Source organism: Ambystoma mexicanum, chromosome 1p (assembly GCF_040938575.1).
Source record: "Ambystoma mexicanum isolate Mex_15411 chromosome 1p, UKY_AmexF1_1, whole genome shotgun sequence".
Taxonomy (NCBI): Eukaryota; Metazoa; Chordata; class Amphibia; order Caudata; family Ambystomatidae; genus Ambystoma; species Ambystoma mexicanum.
The window spans coordinates 707,536,365-707,556,755 of record NC_090921.1 but is presented as its reverse complement, the minus strand read 5'-3'; the positions used below and the strand labels follow the sequence as shown (position 1 = coordinate 707,556,755).

Sequence of the window (20,391 nt, the reverse complement as noted above, 5' to 3'; positions counted from 1 at the left end):
CATGTTCTGCCATCAGTATTCCAACAGACATGACCACTTCAAATACCACTGCACTGAAAGGTTTGGGACTGCATTTAAAGCATTACTTTGGTGCTTAATGTTGAAGAAATAAGCAAGCTAGGCTCTTTTTTAAAACAAATTCTGTAAATTCAACCTATTTCCCAAAAAGGAAACTTAATTTAAAAGGTCATCTCCTTTGCCCCGTTGGGCAATGCAAATAGCTTTCAAAACCCTGTCCAATCTTAGACACTCACTTCTCTGTAGGGGAACATTTCATGTATTGCTATAAGATCTAAGATGCCCCAAAAAGAATTCATCATTTATTTAGACTGTACAAAATATTTATATAAAACAGGTCATAAGATACATAGCACTGATAACACTGCCTTTCCCAGCTCCTTCCTTATTGTACACAAGGAAAATGCATCCGTGCACCCCCTCCCCCCCACAGCATCCGAGCAATGTTTGGAGCATACGTTTATGTTCACATATACAAGCAGCAACAGTTACTTATTTACATCATGTGCTGCACCCATCGCTTTTTAGTGCAAGCAGTTTCAACCTTTACATATATTACATATATTATCTCACATATTAACACTTTTACAAGTTTACAAGGTAGAAAAATGAAATCTGCAATGTTGCGGTCAAAGATTGCAAAAAACAGAGCACCATGTCCAAGAAATAATTAGGCTTCACCCCAGGTGGGCTAAAAATACTGTATAAAGACTGTTGTAAGACTCACACCAGGTCAGCTGAGCCCTCTTAGGGTATACCCGTCATGGCTTCTTGGGTCTCAAAGCTCCCTCCCACTCTTTCCACCCAGTCCAAAGTAGTGTCATCGGCTGATGTCCCTGTTTGAGTCCCATAGTTTTGTGCTTGGCTCAGTCTTTAAAGGGTCAAAGAAAGGGTGCTTCAAGCATTCAGCTAGTGTGATGCGCTTGCATGGCTCATACTCCAACATGCTCTCAATCAAGTCGAAAAGGTGGTGGTGCTCTTCGGCCTCAGACATCAGGTAGCGCTGCCAGGAAAGAATGACATTTTCGATTAGACTATGGCAAAGCAGAACAACCTGCCCACTCACTGCATCCGAGTGATATTAACTGCCTCAGCTCTAGAGTAAGAAGTTGCACACAAAGCTAAAAGAATTGGCAATACAACCTTTCCCATTCAATGCGAGTCAATCGCCATTTATCCCCAACTGTAATGAGTTGGTATACAGTACAATAATTGAAAAAAAATAAGTTGTCTCTTCGTGTCAATATAAACTACCCCCATTTTATGGAGGCTAGTTAGTGTGCCATAAGCTCTTACTGTACAGAGTAAAATAAATCAAATGCTTAGTGCAGCAGGACCACTAAACCCTCTCAACACACAGTGCCCTGGTTTTCAGTTATATGCCACAGCCCCACACCTAGGACCTGACAAAAAGTCTGCACAAGACAACATTTCCAGACAGCACTTGGTCCCTAGCGAAGTGACTGATGTTTCAGGCATTTTATCCTTTCATTCTTATCCAGAGGCTTTTCAAAACAGTATATATGGAACAGGTTACTTACCTGTAACTGTTCTTCTCTAGCATGGGTCTGGCATGGATTCACATGCTCATTAATATTCCCCGTCAGGCCTAGAATCCTTGGTAAAAGAAAAAGAAAAAAGTGTCTTTGCTTTATAGGAGAAAGACAGTTTTTAAACTAATCACTGAACTCTGGGTCATACTGCCCCCCCAGCCAATGACTGCCCCACCTCTGGCAGCCATCTTCAGATTTGGTAGCATGTACAGTGGCAGTATGACCAAGAGAGCCGCATAGGGGCAGGGAGGGAGGGTTCGCATGTGAACCTATGCCAGACCCACACTGGAGAACAATAGTTACAGTTAGCAACAGGTTCCTTCTCCAGCAAGGGGTTTGGCATAGATTGATAGTTAAATCTATAGATAATAAAGAATAAAGCTAATGGAGAGAATACATAGCAGTACATGCACAATCACGTGAGGTGGCAAGGCTCAACAGAAGGAATTACTCTTACCTCCTCACCAGGCTCATCTTCAAGCAAACAATTTGCATAGCATTACTTGGCCCACCCTGGACTCCTCCCTTGAATTCCTGTCGACGAAGTAGAATTTCGTGAAGGTGTGCATATACTTCCATGTAGCAGCCCTGCAGATGTCCAGCAGTGGCACACAAAACAGTAACGCCATCGTAGCAGCGATCGCTCCGGTACAATGGGCTCTTGGATGGCCAAGCAGCGATAGGTTTGCCAACCAGTGACACGAGTGATGCAGCCGGAGAGCCACCTGGCGATGGAAGCCTTGGACAAGGCCTTCCCATGGTTCACAGGACCAAAGTTCACAAAAAGCTGAGAAGTCTTCCGGAAACTTTGTGTGGGCCACATAAAACTTCAGCGCTCGAGCAACATCCACCAAGTGCAAAGTCCTTTCAGCCGGCGACTAAGGCATCGTAAAAAACACAGGCAACACCAAGGGTTCGTGGAGATGAAATTCCGACTGAACCTTGGGCATGAAGGAGGGGTGTGTCTGCAGCACCACCCTTGTCTCGTGGAAAGTCAAGTAGGGCCGCCAACAGGACAGGGCCTGGATCTCACCCACTTTCTTTGCAGAGATGATGGCCACGAGAAAAACAGTCTTCCAAGAAAGGAACTTGAGAGGAGCTTGATGCATAGGCTCAAAGCCCCCCCCCGCCCCGCCCTATGAGCCTAATCAGCACGACGTTTAGTTCCCACGCCGGAGCAGGCGCCTTCACCGGCGGGAACAAACAGAACAGTCCTTTAACAAACTCCTTCACTAGACGATGTGACCAAAGAGAAGTCCGTCCCGGAGAGCTAGTGTAGCAGGAGATAGCCACCAGATGCACTTTGTTGGAGGTGTGAGCCAGCCCAGACTTAAGCAATGACAACAAGTACAGAAGGACTTTGGGGAGAGGGGGCCGTAACCCTCAAAGGGTTAATCTTCTGCAGCCGGCACAAAGTTGCGAAACGCTTCCATTTGTGCCTGTAGCAAGAGTCAGACACCCTGGCAAGGACCTCACTGCAGTCCGCTGGAAGCTCATACCCACCAAACTAATGCTGGAATCTAGGGTCGTGGTGCAGGATTGTGCCCCCTTCTCTAGCGAGCAGATCCGTGACCACTAGTAGCTTGACTGGAGGTGCCGCTGACTGGCTGAGAAGGTCTGGGTACCAGATCTGCCTCAACCATGCCGGTACGAGGATCATCCTGTACAGACACCGGCTGACTTGACTGATGATTAGTAGAAATAGCGGCAACGTGTACAGGAACAGGTATTCCCACGGGAAGGAGAATGCGTGCCCCATGTTCCCCAGCTGGGGGAAGCTGCTGGTGAACCTCTGGCGCTTGGTGTTTCGTCACAATCACAAATAAATCGAACTGGGGTCTGGCCCCACCTGAGGAAGAGGCGGTCTACTCGATTGTGTCGAAGCTCCCACTCGTGGCAAATGCGCAGCTCCCTGCTGAGAGTCAGCGACAGTGTTGAAAAGAAACATCCCCTGGGCAACGGCCCAGTGCCACAGCTCCTGCGCCCCCTGGAGAGCGCTGGTGACCTGGTGCCTCCCTGCTTCCAGATATAAAACATTGTGGTGCTATTGTACGTGAAGACTCACCACCTTGCCCTCGAGACTGAAGAAAAGACTTGAGGGCCCAAAACACTGCCCGAAGCTCCAGGACGTTGTTGTGGAACTGCTTCTCCTCCATGACCGTCGCCTGGTACAGGGGACTCTGGAAGTCCATTCCCCAGGCAGTGTTGGAGCGCACACCCCACCACCTTATCGCTCATAGGAACTCCTCGTCAAGAACAATCCTGTCTTTGAAGTTTCCAGACACCAGGATCCCATGGAGTCCAGGAATTCCTAGAGTGGTCGCACCTGCAACCTGCAGAGCCTGATCAGGTAGCTGCACAACAACATGCCGAGCAGTGACTTGATGGTCCTCACTGTGGCGATCTTCAGTGCTAACAGCCGTTGCACCTTGCCAAAAATGGACGCTATCCTCCGAGGGGGCCACCAGGCAGGACATCGTGTTGATCCTGGCCCCAAGGAATAGCACGTCCTACGAGGACTTTGCATAGTTCACCGAGAACCCCAGATACGCCAGCATCCGGACGGTCCTGTGTGATTGACGGCGACATCCCTTGCCCGGATGAGCCAGTCGAGGTAGGGGTACACATCTATCCCCTGTAGGTGCAGATTGGCTGCCACCAGAGCCAGGAACTTCATAAAGACTCTGGGCGCCGACTTCACCCCGAAGGGGAGAGCCTTGAACTGTGTGCTTCCCTTTTATGCCGAATCACAGGACTTGCATTATTTCACGTGAATTGGAGATCCAATGACGACAGGAAGTCTCCCTCCTCCAGTTGGCAGAGCATGTGCTGCAACATGACCATCCTGAATTTTTGGGACTTGATGTACTTGAGTCACCGTAGCTCGAGAATGGGCCTCAAACACACGCTGATGAAGTTCGCCAGCCGGCCTCACACCTGAGTGGGGGGCCAACGTTTTGGCTGGTACAGTCCTGCTTGGAGGCCGGTGCACCGCATTGGGGGCCTCAACGACAGCAGCCACCTCTGAAGGCCTTGGAGCGATCCCTGTAGGCTTCCTGTGTCGTGGAACCAGAGGGCTGGCGGTAAGGGGACAATCCTCCACCGAAACCCTTCTAAGATCTGCCCGACTTCCCTCCTGAAGAACAAAAGGATGGTGTTGCTGCAGTGTGCCCAGGGCACGGGCAGCCAGTCTTGATGACCTGAAGAGATTCATCGACCGCCTTTCTGAAGAGATTGTCTCTGAACGGCATGTCCAAGACCCTCGTCTGGACCTCCTGCCTAAAGTTGGTGGCCTTCAGCCAGCCACGACGACAGAGGCAAACTGTTGCCCATCTGGCGGAACCCCGTGTCTGCAATGTCCAGGACCATGGTAATGGCGTGGTCCGATGCCATCTCGCCTTCCTGAAGGATCTCAATCGCCTTGACCCACTTGTCCTCTGGGAGGAAATCCAGGATCGGAGCCATCTTGTACCAAACCTACCGGTCGTATCTGGCCAGGCCTTGACCGTTGTCGCTGCCAAATAGATGACATTTCTACCCACAGTGTCCAACTTCTACCCGTCGCTGTCTGGGGGAATGGAACGGAGACAGAATGAAGGGTTTGACGATTTCTTCCGCGCCGCAAGACCACCGAGTCCGGTGATTGTTGTGACTGCAAACACCTGGGTGCAGATTCCAGTACCCGGTATTTCTTTTCAAGCTGGTCCCTTTTCACAGAGGCGGTTTCTTCAGCAGTGCCAGCCCCTCATCCCAGACATTATCCAGGAGGGGCACTGGCAATGATTTTCCTCCTCTTCCCGTCCCGGCGTTAAGGGAAACCTTCCTTCTCTGGTGTGAGCTGGAAGAGTTCTGATGCGCGGGCGATTGAGTGGAAGGAACCCACTTCATCCGGGGGATAAGCCCTTGGAGGCAGAGAGAAGCCGCCGTCGGCATTGGTGTCAGTCGTAGCCTTGTCTGTCCCCATACCCCTAGGGGGAGAGGGGAGGATACCAGCGGATGGAGCAGAGGCATAGGATGCCTCTTCCATTTCCTTAGCAGTTGTTGCCCCAGTGGGTCATCGCTGGTGGTGTCTGCATCCTCTTCTGAATCTCACACACCTGTGTGTGGAGGCTCGAGAGAATATCATGCAACAGATCTCTGGGAGGTGCCTGGGGAGTAAGGTCAGCCCAGTGCTTATGTCGTCCCTGCCAACGTAGTCGCTCGACGATCCAGTAATCACCTCCCAACCTCTTCTGGGATGTGTAGAGGGAACCCTCATCCTCTATGTCGGAAGACGAAATATCCGTGCCCTGGAGTTCCTCCACTCTCCCCCCCACCCCCCCCCCCGCTTTCCTGGGTCCTAAGGGGGTTGGCCTCGGGCTAAGAGACGGCATCCTCTTCGCCTTCGAAAGGGCTGCCGCTACTAGCTCAATGGATATGGACGTTTCGGCCTGTACCACCTGGGCCTTCATGGGCAGGTCGGAAATCTTCCTTGCTTAGCCTTCTCCGGTTTCTCCCATAGCTTCCCCGGGGTAGCGGATTTTCTATTCGAAGAGCTGGAGCGATGGCTGGAGATTGAGGCGGCTGGAGATTGAGGCAGCTGCAGATGACCAACACACCCTGTCAGTCGCGGGACCTGCATGTGCAGCGACCCGACGGACTTGCGGTGCTTGGCCTAGTCTTGGACCCCCACGGATGGCGCACCCACAAAGGACTAGAAGCCTAATATGGCTGGATCCGGAGGAGGCATCTCCCTGTGAACCACACGAGACAGGGGCCTTGGACTTGAGACACATCGCCAGCCTGCTGTGTCGATCCTTCATCGTGCGCTTGGTAAAGCCACAGCAGATCTCGCAATCTTCCTCCTTATGCGTTGGGTGAAGACAATAAAGGCACTGGGAATGCTTATCCTCCACAAAAACATTCTGTAAACCGCAGGTGCAGAACCTGAAGAGGGAAGCCCCGTTCTCCTATATAGTCCGGCATGCGGTGTAGGCCTAATGGTCTTCTGGAAACTGAACAAACACTCAACGATTCCGCCCTAAGGGGAGATGAATGATGCTGAAAACCAGATCCCCGTTATTCGGAAGAAGAAACAGTAGAACACACAGGCTCGATCAAACAAAAATAGGATTATCTAGCAAAAAAAGCACAAAAAACGCACAAAAGCTCTAAGAGCATAAGACTCCAACACTTGGATGTGCGGTAACAATCTGAAAATGGCTGCCAGAGGGGCTTAGGGAGATGGCAGTCATTGGCTGCGGCAGTATGACACCAGAGCTCAGTGATTGGTTTATAGGAGAAAGTTATTAAACGAAAGGATTCCCAGCGGGACAACGGGGAATATTCATGAGCATGTGAATCCATGCCAGACCCCAGGCTGGAGAAGTGACTTCTTCCCTTGGGTTAGTGGGACCAACTAACCCAGAAACCAACTTTGCTGGAAGATCTTCCCCGACTGGCTTTATTTGCTGCTGCAGGAACAGAGTGCCGTGGGTCGAGAAAGCCATAGTAGAGTACAACATCTCTAAGCTGGCCCTCCAGAAGCAGGACGACCAAAGCTTGAGTCAACTCACCAGAGCACAGGAGTGAAGGAGTGAAGGAAGCCCAACCGGTGTCAAAGATCTGCGGTGGTGCTGTTTACTGAGCGCTTGGGGAGCCCGAGAGCCCCAAATGGGAAATCAGCTGCAGGTAGAAACACTACGCGGCATGTAAACATAACCGCGTGTGTTTCTGCCTGCTGTGGCTTTCACTTTGGGTCTCCGGAGCTCCCTGGGAGCACCGGAGACCCAAAGTGATAGCCACAGCAGGCAGAAACACACGCGGTTGTGTTGGAAAACGCTGCGGTTTTTCTTTCCAAGTTTCTCAGGCTCCTCCGAGCCTGAGAAACTTGTAAAAAAAATAAATAGCACTTACCGAGATTCAGCTGCAGCTTTCCTGCTCTGGTCTCCGGTCCCCGTCCTCAGCCTACAGCACTAATGAAGGGAAAGCCACCCAGCGGTAGCCTTTGTTTACTACAGCTGGCTGGCTTTCCTTCATTAGTGCCGCAAAAGCAAAAGCCAGCACAGGAGGGCCTCCATTTCACAAAATGGCTGCGCCCCTATGCTTGCTTTTTCGAATTTTGAGCTTGAATAGCTCAAAATTTTACATAGGAAGTTTTAAAACGGAGAATGCTAGTATTTTTTTTTATGTGGCCTATCTATTTTTTAAATAAAAATGTTTACTAAACCATCCCTTTAAGCCTTTGAGTAGTAGCGGATGCAAGCAAGGTGACACAACAAGAGGCAAGTTCTTAGACTATACAGTACCTTTAGGTTGAAAAAAAGTGCAGCAGATGGCTTCTGTTCCTGTGCAGCTCTGCAGATCCTGGTGACAAGACGGAGGACTTGGTCTACCGCAAATAGCAACACCGCAGTTCCTGCCTGACGAGATGGGCTTTGCATGCATCTGGGGTCCAGCACTCTGTTGAGGTGGCTCAGGTTCGGTCAGTCCTGCTTCCTGGGAGTCCGGAGGATCTTCCTGGAGCTCTTGGCCAGCTTAAAAGGAACGCACACAATCTGAAGTTCCTCTCCCTGGCTATTCGGTTCCAGCAGCGACTGCAGTGAAAATTCAACCAGCTTTGAGAGGATGTCAGGTGGCTTACTTTTGAGTTGATTGGTCCCACCAACTCAAAAGGGAGAAGTCGTCCTTGCGGGCTTCTCTGTCGATACGAATTCAGAGCTACAGCACAGTAGCAGGGCTTCACCAGGCAAACCAACAGTCCAGGAGTTGCAGCAGGACTCTTCCAAGTTCTCCGGATTCCTTCGGCCAGTGGTCGACTCTGCCTTCCAAGCCAAAAAGCCTCGACATTTATGCAGGTTTCTCCCATTCATTGCAGCCTTGCTGTCCCTCACCCAGCAGGGTGGCTGGCCTTGCCGGACAGCCAAACAGCCAAAGAGCCAATCACCTAAGAGATCATTCCTGACTCCCAGGAGACCAAGCACAGTGAGTTTAGGGCACCTGCCTAGCTTCCTGCCCCCTGCAAAATACCCTGGAACCAGAGGCAGGCTTCACTCGTGAACCCCACCAAAGACAAAACGAACAAAGGGACCAAACCTGGTTTGGCGTGCAGAGTAAATCTCAAGAAGGACCTTTCCACAAAGAAATGGGGAAAAGACGACCGGGGCCATTTTGACAAAAATGGCACCCTTGGGTGCTTTACCGTGGCTGCGAACGCGTCCGCAGCACCACCCTCGTCTCGTGGAAAGTCAAGTAAGGTTGTTTACAGGAGAGGGCCTGGATCTCCCCCACTTGTCTTGTAGAGGTGTTGGTCACAAGAAAAGCAGTTTTTCACAACAAGAACTTGGGAGTGGTGCCGAATGCATAGGCTCGAATGGAGGTCCCATGAGCCTAGTAAGCACCACATTGAGCTCACACGCCGGTGCCTTCACCGGCGGAAGTCCCTTCACGAATTCCTTGACCAAGCGGTGCAACCACAAGGATGGTCCTCCTGGGGATCTGTTGTAGAGGGAGCTAGCTGCCAGATGAACCTTGATGAAGTGTGGGCCAGCCATGACCTGGCCAACGACAGCAAATATGGAAGTACCCGAGGAGCCTTGATCCTCAGCGGGTTGATCTTCTGGGAACTACACCAAACAGCAAATCTCTTCCACTTAAGCCTGTAGCATTTAAAAGTAGACTATGCTCTAGCCTTGGCGAGAAATTCCTTGCAGTCTGCCAGGAGATCATAGCCACCGAATTCTAACGCTGCAGTAGCCAGGCCTTCAGCAGGTTCAGAGACCCTGGATCGTGGTGAAGAATGGCGCCTCTTTCCCTGGCGCGAAGATCTGCGACCACTATCAGCTTGACTGGTGGAGACGCTGACATGTTATCCGGCATTTATATAGCGCCTTATGTATCATTGGTATGACCTCAAAGCGCTGGTAGGTGAACGCCCTTGGGAACCGCAGTTTAGTCAGTACAGAATGTGTGGTGTGGTGCGTGGGCACACTGGATATCTGTGCAGCTCGTGTGGTTGTTGCATGATCGCTGCTTCTTAGCGGTAGATGTGGTGCTGAGGAAATCAGTTGGATGTGTTCAGTCTGGAGGGTGGTCACCCAGACTGAGTTCTGGCTGCGTTAGGCCTGAGGAGATGCTTAAGATAGCCGGAATGTGCTCAGCTAGCTGCGTTTTATTAGGATGATGTGGAGTTCGTGGGGTCATGTTATTATGAGAACATCTAGATCGAATGTGTCATAGTGCAGCTGTGTTCTAGTTGAATGATGGTGTACTGGGGAGAGTAAGCGTAGCAGTGTGATATAGCACCTGCGATCAAGCACGAAAGCAGGATAAGGGGCGTGCATTAGGCACAATTACAAGTTTAACAATACCACAGTTATGTGCTTAGAAGGTCTGGATACCAGAACTTCCTCAGCCACACCAGTGCAACGAGGATCATTTGGCACGGACACTGTTGAGTAGATTGATGATTCGAAGTAACAACGGCAATGGAGGGAACACATACAGAAAGAGGTCTTCCAACGGGAATGAGAATGTGTCCCCCATGCTCCTCTGCTGGGGAAACCTGCTGGCAAACCTCAGCACTTGGTGTTCGTCGCAAACAAGTTGTTCTGTGGATTTCCCCCTCTGAGGAACAGGTTGTCCACTAGGTCCTGCTGAAGTTCCCATTCGAGACAAGAGCGAAGCTCCCTGCTCAGGGAGTAGTTTACCATCTTCTTTACTCCCGCCAGATGATACTGGAAAAGGAACATCCCCTGGGTGACGGCCCAGTGCCATAAGTCCTGCGCTTCTTTGGAGAGCGCCAGCAACCTGGTGTCCCATTTTCCGATTTAAAACATTGGTGGTATTGTCAGTGAAGACCCGCACCACCTTCCCCTTGAGGGACGGCAGGAACAATTTGAGGGCCCAAAACACCACTCCTAGCTCCAGAACGTTGATGTGCAACGTCTTTTGATCCGGCAGCCACAGGCCTCTGGCGTGATAACTTCCAGTGTGGGCTCCCATTCCTTCCAAGGAGGCATCCGTCGTTAGTCTCCTGGTCTGGTGTGGTCTGGAAATCTGCACACCTGGTGAGATGAGGGCATACGCCCCACCATTTTATCGCCCGACTGAACCCCTCGTGAAGAGCGATCTTGTCCTGGAAGCTTCCAGACACCCGAATCCAACGGTCGTCGAGGAACTCCTGCAGAGACCGCATCCGAAGCCTGCAGAGTCGAAATGCATGACATCATGCCAAGCAGAGACTTGATGGTCCTAACTGTGGTGATCTTTAGAGCGAGCAGCCATTTCACCTTGCCCAGGATGGCCGCCACTCTCCTCCGACGGTGACACCAGGCATGACACTGGATCCTGGATCCCAGAAACAGCGCGTCCTGCAATGGAGTCAAGAAGGACTTTGGATAGTTCACAGAGAATCCCAGATCCGTCAGGAGGCGGATGGTCCTCGGTGTGTGGTCAACGGCAATGTCCTTCGAGCTGGCACGGATGAGCCAGTCATCAAGTAAGGGTAGACGTGGATCCTTGTAGTCGTAGATGCGCCGCCACCAGCACCAGGCGCGTGGTGAAAAGCCTTGGCGCCGATTTCAATCCGGAGGGAAGGGCATTGAATTGCTAATGCTGGCCCTGAACAAAGCGCAGAAACATGGTGTCCCTTGTGAATTGGGATGTGGACTTCGCATCCTCCAAGTCCAGTGACGACGGAAAGTCTCCTTCGCGCTGTCCGAGCACATGCTGACGGGTGAACATCTGGAACTTTTGAGACTTGATGCATTTGTTTAGTCGTCGGAGTTCGAGGATGAGCCTCCACCCCCGGTCGTATTTTTCACAAGTAGTACCTTGAGTACCCAGAGCCCCGGAGCTGCTTTGGATGAGCTCTATAGCTCCTTTCTTCAGCATGGCCCGCACCTCCAGCAGCAGCTGAGGTATGTGGTTTTCCTGCTGGGCCACCGGTGGTATTCGGGGACACTTCTGTTGAAATTCGAGGGTGTGTCCGTGGGCGAGAGCGTCCAGCACCCAACTGTCAGTGGCGATGGTCTTCCACACGATGACGAAGTTCGCCAGCCGGCCTCCCACCGCGGTGCATGGGTCCAACGTCACGGCCTGTTCAACCTTGCTTGCATGTCGAAGGGCCGCCTTGGGGTCCCTGGCGACGACTACGTCGCCCTCCTCTGAAAGCCTTGAACAGCCCTTGTTGGTTTCATGGGCCGAGGAGCGGGTGGATTGGCAGCAAGAAGAGGCGCTCCCACCGAAACCTTGGGAAGATCCTTGGGACTTGCCTCCCGAGGGTGGAAATGACAGCTGTCGCTGTTGAAGAGTGCCCAAGGCATGTGCTGTCTGTCTTGATGGCCGGTAGAGACTCGTCTACAGCATTCCCGAAGAGATTGAATCCGTCAAAGGGCATGTCCAAAACCCTCATCTGAAAGTCCCGGCGAAAGCTGGTGGCCTTGAGCCAGCCACGATGAAGGCAAAGGGCGTTGCTCATCTGGCAGAACCCTGCATCAGCGATGTCCGTGGCCAACTTGACGGCATGGTCAGACGTCACTTCACCTTTTCCAGAGAATTTCCAACACCTGACCTCTGGGAGGAAATCCAGGATGGGAGCAATCTTGAACCACAGCTCTCGGGCGTAGTGCGCTACGATGCAGAAGGCATTGGCGGCCTGGATAGTGGCTGCAGTAGTAGATAACCTGCCACCCCATGTCATCCATTTCTTCCCCCTCGCTGTCTGGAAGAGTGGACGCTGCTGAGGAAGAAGCACCTGACGAGACTTCTTGACCGCTGCCAATACCGCAGAGTCTGGTGATGGTTTAGCCCACAAGCACTTGGGCGCAGAGTCCGGCACCCTGTACTACTTCTCAAGGCGATCCCTCACCAAGGCCGTAGAAGGGTTCTTCATGAGACAAGCCTTCGTCCCAAATGTCATCCAGTAGTGGGACCGAGAGGACTCACAGAGCTGGTACAAGAAGCCCTCTTCTCCTCTGGAGCGAGCTGGAAGAGCCCTGAAGCTCTGGAGATAATAGTATGAAACAAGCATATCTCGTCAGACAGAGAATCTGTGAGGCGGTGACGCGAGCCCCCCCCCCAATCGGGTGGGGGGACTGGGGGGCGAGTGGTGGCAAGGAGGCAGAGGGGCCCTCTTGGCCGGAGGTTCCTGTCGCCAGAGGGTTGCCGTCGCAGGAGGGACCGCCGGAGCAATATGCATCCTTGTCCATCTTGGAGACCAAACTTTGCAGTGCAGAGAGAATGTCCACCGAGAGGTCTATAGGAGGCAGCTGAAGCAGAATAAGAAGCTGGGGTGCAGGCAGGGTGCCCAGGCCCTTGTCACCCAGCGGTTCTCCGTCGCCTTACTCGACAGTATCCTCATCAGCGCAAATCGTAGGGCCTGTTCCCGACGTTCTCCTCCTGGATGGTTTGATGGTAGATTAGCTCCTCTGGGTAGATATCTGCCCTGGAGGACCTCTCCTCTGCGCCTCCACCCAGCCTTCTTCCTGTCCAGAGGCGACGGTCTCTGGGAAATGACTGCCATTTTCTCCAGGGTCTTCTCTATGGGCTGGAAAGAAACCTCCAGCCTGGCCGGGAAGGACACCTTTTGCCTTCGGGGGGTACGCCCTGCGGATCCACCTCGGCGGCCTTCGCGAGAGATGCCACCACTCCCTCGATGGAAGGTTGGGCCTTAGTCGGGTGTAACTGGGCCTTCATGGTCAGGACCGGTCCCTTGTCCTGTTTAGGGGAGATCATCAGCGCCCCGATCCCCCTTGGTAGGTTAGTCTTCGGCTTCTCCTCGAGTCTGCTCAGATGGTCGACTTCCTCTTGGATAAAGATCCCGAGCACTAACTGAAGTCGCTGGAGATGTTGGACATGCCCTGGCCACCGGGGCGCCCGCCGCAATGGCATTCCTGGGGGCAGTGGACTTGCAGTGCTTAGCCAAGGTCGTAGAAGCCTGCTCAGCTTTCTTGGAATGGGGAGAGGCATGCTCCTGGGACCCACCCGGAGCCGTTTTCAGCCAGCCACCTATGCCGATCCTTCAGCGTGCGAGCAGCCATCTCCTGGCAAAAAGCACAATTTTTCTCCTTGTGCATCGGGGACAGGCAGTAAAGGCACTGGGAATGTTTGTCGTCCAAGAAGACATACATAAGCTGCAGTCGGAGCAAAGCTTGAAAAAAAAGGGGGGGGGGGGGGGTTTGAGAATCCTTCTCCGACATGGTCCACGCAGTGCAGGCCTGCAGAATCTTCTGGAAGCCTCCACAAAGAAACTCGACGAAATCTTGATCGATGGAGCATAAGGCTCGATTGACCGAAATAGAGTAAAACTCTTCCAAAAAGCACAAAAACCCAGCAAAAGCTCGAGAGCTAAACACGAGGACTCCCAACACCTGAACGTGCAGTAAAAATCTGAAGATGGCTGCCAGAGGAGGGGTTTGGGTAGAGGGTAGTATGACCCAGAGCTCTGTGATTGGTTGTTAGGAGAAAGAGTTCAGAAATTAAACTGATTTTTCTTTTACCGAGGATTCCTAGCCTGACGGGGAATATTCATATGTGAATCCATGCCAGCCCCATGCTGGAGAAAGTAAGCTTTCTGTCTAATACATTCCAAATCTTAAATACACAAAGATATGCTTCAAGTTTAAACATAACATGTGAACAGTTCTAAGGAATGCAGTTCCTCCATAACCAGAATTTGCTTCGTGCATTCACTCTTTCATGCTTACCCTTAGAGGCTTGCAGTTCTCCCGCACGTATCGGCCTGCAGATGAATTTTCATCCCAGTCCAGGCGACCATGATAGAAATATTTCTGTTTCCTGCCATAAAACAGAACAATGTTACATACAGGAACCCTCCCAGAAAAAAAACAAGGATTCAAACCAAGGGTTCAACCCAGTCAATTTTAGCGGTTTGCAAATATATGCAAGTCATCACATGGTTAAAATTCCCATGAGCTGGCATGCAATAGCCACAAAACCCAGCTGAACGGCTTACAAATCTGCTTTATTTAGTTTAAAGTGCATTCAATAATTACAGGAAACCTACCCTCCCAAGAATCTGAAAGAATTTACAAACTAGCATTTCGGAGTATCATGTAATAACTGCAACACAATACATAATATTCCCTACAGTCATAGTTTCCTCCTCATCGCCTAAACTGCGTACCTCATTTTTGACAACTCCTTTTTCCTTTTCCTTTAGGTCTTAATTTACTTTGTACTCCATTAAAACAATGCAGCCAGAAATGTGGTTTTCAGCATGACACTTCTTCCAACAAACCTACCTAAAAGCATTACTCTGGCCTTATACAAGAAATAATATCAATAAATGTGCATTTTCAATTTATTCTGATTCCTACACTAAAGACATAACCTAAGTTGCTTCGATATATTATTCCTCAGGCCCATTAATTGCATCGATTCAAACAAATTAAATCTGAGTTCATGGGATCATTAGTGCAGTATAGTCTGACAGCTTTTTGTTTAGAGTATTAGAATAACTCTAGCCGAGATATGGTGTGTTTAAAATGCCCATATTCAAAAAAGCCATTGCACTACCGCATGGCATAGATCCGATTACAACATTGACTTCAGTGTTTCAAAAAGAACAAATTACTATGTTCCCTCCCAGATTACTCATTTTAGATATTTCTCCTGCTTTTTAGCACATCTCAAACTGCCAGCAGAGGGCACCATGCAATATTGGCTTCAAGGTCCCTCTGTGCTCTTCATGATCTAGGCCAGTTCTGACATTGGTAAAGTGCTCTATTGCTTCCCGAAGCTATATCATCGCTCCAAAAATATCCTAATAAAATAAGCAGCTTTCACTGCACCCCATGACCCCAGTACAATTGTCCCCCCGTCCCCCATGCTAACCCGCGTTGGGGAATTAACTGTTGTAGCATAATTTGTTAGAGAGATTGATGGAGAGCTCTTAGGAACATACATCAGAAAGAACATTCCTGAAGGCAAATAAGGAATGAGCATGTGAAACCATGAAAGATACAAATGCTGGAGAACAGGTGTTACAGGTAAGTAACGTGTTCCTTCTCCAGCATTGGATCTTTCATGGATTCACATGCCCATGAATAAGATTACACACCAGTACATATACACAACCAATGGGAGGCGGCACAACTCTACAGAAGCAATTGAACTCACCCCTGGAACACACTGCATGCAAATAGGTTGCAGAACGCTGCCTGGCTGACACTGGACTCCTCCTTGGAACCCCTGTCAATGCAGTAGAATCTTGTGAAGATGTGACCAGACCTCCAAGTAGCAGCCCTGCAGATGTAAAGCAGGGGAATACCAGACAGAACTCTTGTGTGTGCGATATAAAACTTTAAAGCATGCGTGACATCTAGCAAGTGTAATCTCAGCTGGAGAAGTGGCAAACCCAAAGAAAACTGGTAAAAGCGAAGGTTAATTCAAGTGGAAAGCTGAGGGAACGGAGGGCATGAAGGAAGGATTTGTGCGGCGCACCACCTTGGATTGGTGAAAAGAGCTACATCGGTTTACAGGAGACGGCTTGCAGTTCTCCCTCATACCTGGCAGATGTAACAGCCACCAAGAAAGCAGTCTTCATGATAGAAGCTTCAATGGAGCCCGGTGAAGAGGTTCAAACTGAGGGCCCATTCATTTGAAAAGATCCACATTGAGTTCCCACATTGGAGCTTTAATGGGAGGAAAAGTCTGGAAGAGTCCCTCGAGGCATTCTTTAACTCAACCTGTCGAACAGAGGTCAACCTGTAGTGAGAGGGTAGCGAGAAATGGCCACTAAATTTACTTTAATGGATGCGTGTTAGTACTGCTTTTGTCAGGGTAAAAGACGTGCGCACTTTTGATTTGCAGAGGGTTTAAGATGTTGCAATTGAACCAAATGGTAAAACGTTTCCAGTTGCACTTTTAGCACATTCATGTGCCCTTGACTTTCCAAGAATATCCCTGCATTCTAGAGGTTATGCAAAGTGTCTGAATTCTTGGGCTGTATGAACCAAGCCCTCCACGTTAGTGACACTGGATCGTGATCAGGGCTGATCCGCAAGTCTCTGTAAAGGTCCAACAGTCAGCAGCTTGATGCAAGGAGCGACTGACAGGTGAAGTAGGTCACAGCCCCAAATTTGGCGCAGCTATGCTGGGGCGATTAAAAGTGTGTGTGTGTGTGTGTAGTAATCGCAGAAGAAGACGACGCAGAGGGATTGCATAGAGGAACAGACCTTCCCATGGGAAGGGTGAATGCATCTCACAGACTCCCCTCTTGAGGTTCCCAGCTGGCAAACTGAGGGCACTTGGTGTTCTGTGCCGTGGCAAACAAATCAATTTCAGGGCTACCCCACAGGGTGACATGTGATTAACTTGGCTCTGGTGGATCTCCCATTTGTGACATGGTCGTAGCTCCCTGCGGGAGGGGGGTGGGGGGGGTCTGCAATAGAAGGAAATGGAGGCGAAACATGTGCGATATTGCTCAACTCCATAGCTCTTGAGCTTCCTTGGAAAGGGGGCACGAACTGCTTCTGGATATAAAACAGGATGTCGCGTTGTCAGCAAAAATGGGAACACAATTGGGAGGCCCAAAACACTGCTCTGAACTCCAAAAAATGTATGTGTCTGGCTTGGTCTTCAGGTTGCCACATGCCTGTGGTGTGGTGTTGGCCCTTGTGGTCTACCCATCCCTCCATGGAAGCATTAGTGGCGACGGTCCTGAAACTGGGAGGCAAAAAGTAGCACCCTGCGTGAGGTGCTTGCAATGATCGCACCACTGGAGAGTTTTGCGGATAGATGGCAGAGGGCAATCTTGTAGTTCCAAGAACCTGACACTTGCTGCAATCGAGGAACTCTTGGAGAAGCCTGCAGTGTGGAACTAACGGGATGCAAGAGGACATCCTCAGCAGAGATTTGATGGAGCAGACTGTTGCCACGTGCAAATGTGGACAATTGGTGAATCTTGTGGAGTATGGTTTTGACCCTCTCCTACGAGGGGGTAACAAGACACGTCAGGGTGTTGCGTCATGGACCCAGAATCAGAGCATTCTGCAACGGCAATATGCATGACTTCGGAAAGTTGATCGAGAATCTCAGAGAAGTCGGGCACCGGATGGTGGTCTCTGTTGCAAGGCGGGTGGCCGTGAGGGGGTGTGTGTGCGTTTATTAGCCAGTCATCCAGGTACGGCAGAGATGGGCTCCCACTGGGGCTAGGCATTTTGTTAATACTCTTGGAGCTGATTTGAGGTCGAAAAGCCTAGCCATGAATCAATGATGCTTTACTTGTACAACACATCTAAGGAAATGTCTGATGTACGGGGAAGTGGAAATAAATTTCAGAGAGGGGAACGCCTCCGTGTTCTAGTTGGTCGGGAATGTGCTGAAGCGAGCTGCCGAGGTCCAGGATGGGTCTCAACTCACCTGACTCAACAGAAAGTATCTAGAGTACACCGGAGCCCCAGAGGTGAGACGGTACGGCTTCTATAGCCCCCTTCTTTAGATGAGACTTTACTTCAAGACGAAGTGGTAGACATATGTCAGTTTTCTTTACGGTAAGGATGGAGGGGAATTTGCCCAGAAACTTGAAGGTGTCCCTGCCGAAAGATGCTTAGCACCCATTTATCGGTGGAGATGTTTTGCCACTGCGACAAACTGAGAAAACCGGCCTCCCACTGGGGTGCTGAAGTCGGGGTGCTGGTCGGGCCTGCTTAAGAGTTTTGAGTCACTCCACATCATTGAGAGTACCTCTGTACGTTTGACCTCTCCCTGTACACTTAGGAGCTGGTGCGAGACGGCTGGTGATAAGAAGGGCTAGTATTCTCTGGAGGTCCTGGAGAAGCTACCCTTACTGGAAAGAAAGGACTGCTTTTGCTGCTGCACGGTACCTAGGGCGTGTGCACTATAGTGGCAGCCTCGATGGCATGGAGGGTCTTCGTCCACCTTCTTTCCAAAGAGGTCCACTAAATCAAAGGGCATATCCACCACCTTGAACTGCATCTCTGGATGCAAATGATGGGCCTTCAGCCATCCTGACCTCAGGACTGCTCCCTTACCCATTTAGAAAAATGGGTGTGTCTGCTATACTTGGACAGTAATAGCGTGATCTGAAGCAGCCTCCCCTTCATGCACCAAAGCTAGCGCCTGGTCCCTCTAATCAGGGAGAAAGTCTAAGATGGAACCCATCTTGCACCACAACTCTGTTGTACTGCGTGAGGACTGCAATGAATTGACTGCCTTCATGGTTTTGACAGTAGTGGTAATAACTTGCATGCCAAACACGTTCAACTGTTAACCCACCCTTGTCCGGGGTACCATGCACGAAGAAAAAAGGATTGGGCAATCTTTTCCCGGCAACTGCCGACACCAGAGTTAGGGCAGGGCTAGGTGTGAAGACATTTAGGAGCCGTATCCAAAGCATCATATTTTTTTTCTCCTTTTTGGGGGAACTGAGAAAGGATTCTTCATAACCACTAGACCATCCGGCATCGGGATGAAGAGTGATTTTCTCAAGGCCTCATGCCTTTGAAACAGGAAGCCACATTTCCTCAGTTCTTCAGAATCCAAATCAAATAGCTACACTGCACGTGTAAAGAGTGCATGGAAAGCCTCTCTCGTCTGAAGCGAATACTGGGTGGGTAGGTCCAGGACTTAGTGTTCCAAGAATAAAGCCCCACAAGGCTCTTTCTGAAATTTTAAACCTCTTGTAGAAGCTGAGCAGAACAGACGACAAAGCAGGCCCCAGGGATAAGAGTGGCTTGGACTGTGTGGGCCGTGGTTGAAAACCGTGCTGTAGACACCTCTATACACACTTGCACCCCAGGGAAACTAAGCAAGGTAGCAGGTTCAACGGTGCTGAAGCCCCTCTGGCGAGCAAAGCAATTTTGGAGACTGCTGTGGATCAGTCAAAGCGATAGTTGGCTGGGCAATCAAACAAGTGGTAGATTTTCGTCTGTGGACTGTCAACACAGTTGTTGGTGTGTGAAGACGTATGCCTGTGGCTCATTGACAGAGTGGCTTGTCGACTGAGTCGTCGCAGAAGTCTTTCCGAAGAGAAAGACTGCAGTCTAGTGGTAGGCCCAGAGCCGTGGATAAAGTGGATGCAGCGGTCAGTGCTAGAGTCGGCGATGCCGCAGCCGGTGGAAAACAGTTGAATCGTGCAACTTGTGTCCCCTTTTAGGTTTCTTCCAGAAGGAAAGTTCCTCATGAGACCTTGATCTCTTGGAAGAGGGAGTTTGTTCCACAGGGCTGCCCACCATGGTAGACAAGAGGACCTGGCACCCTGCTCCAGCCAAATCACCAACCTTCGATGACTATGCTTGTGAGTCTTTGACGAGAAAGACTGGCAAATAGAACAGTCGCCCACATCAAGGTCAGGATGCAAGCAGTATAGGCATTAGTCATGCTGGTTGTCCACAAACGCGTTCTTGAGGCGACAACAGGCCTTGAAAAGGCCCTTTCCTGCACCCACCATAGGAGCATGTTGAAGGCCTCAACTCAAGAGTGCCTCACACATCGAAAATATCCGTCGATAGTCTGGAACACCGGCAACGGATCTCAGTTACCGGTAGTGACAGATGTTGAAGGATGGAAACAGTGAGGACTCCCAACACAAATGTGCCGTAGAAATCTGAAGATGGCCACTAGGGGTGGCGCCAAGGAGGACGAATGTCATTGGCTGGGGCAGTACGGCTGAATGTGACGGCAATAGTCTATGTAAGTGACTAGGAGTTTTAAGCTTTAAAGCCAAACTCTTTCAATATTAGAGACTCAAGCCTTGACAGTGAATATTCACGAGTATGTGAATCCATGAAAGATTCAATGCTGGAGAATTTATTCTTCTAACGGATTTTGTCCTTCCACAGATTACTCCTGCTTG

The 20,391-nt window shown here is 50.4% G+C and overlaps 1 protein-coding gene across 5 annotated transcripts in view; it reads right to left on the bottom strand.

Annotated features, from left to right (window-relative positions):
- Positions 1 to 307: 307 nt before the first annotated feature.
- CLK2 (CDC like kinase 2) overlaps positions 308 to 20,391 on the bottom strand; it is a 167,071-nt gene continuing 146,987 nt past the window's right edge. For 3 of the 5 annotated variants that reach the window (XR_011304148.1, XR_011304149.1, XR_011304150.1), the window contains one exon: positions 14,258 to 14,348. Coding sequence is in view for 2 of the 5 variants with exons in the window: in XM_069650096.1 (XP_069506197.1) it covers positions 839 to 1,021; positions 14,258 to 14,348 (274 nt within the window). In the remaining 3 variants the exon portion in view is untranslated. Of the gene's footprint in view, positions 1,022 to 14,257; positions 14,349 to 20,391 lie in introns of those variants that run through there. The other 2 variants (XM_069650096.1, XM_069650104.1) reach the window with 1 other exon arrangement.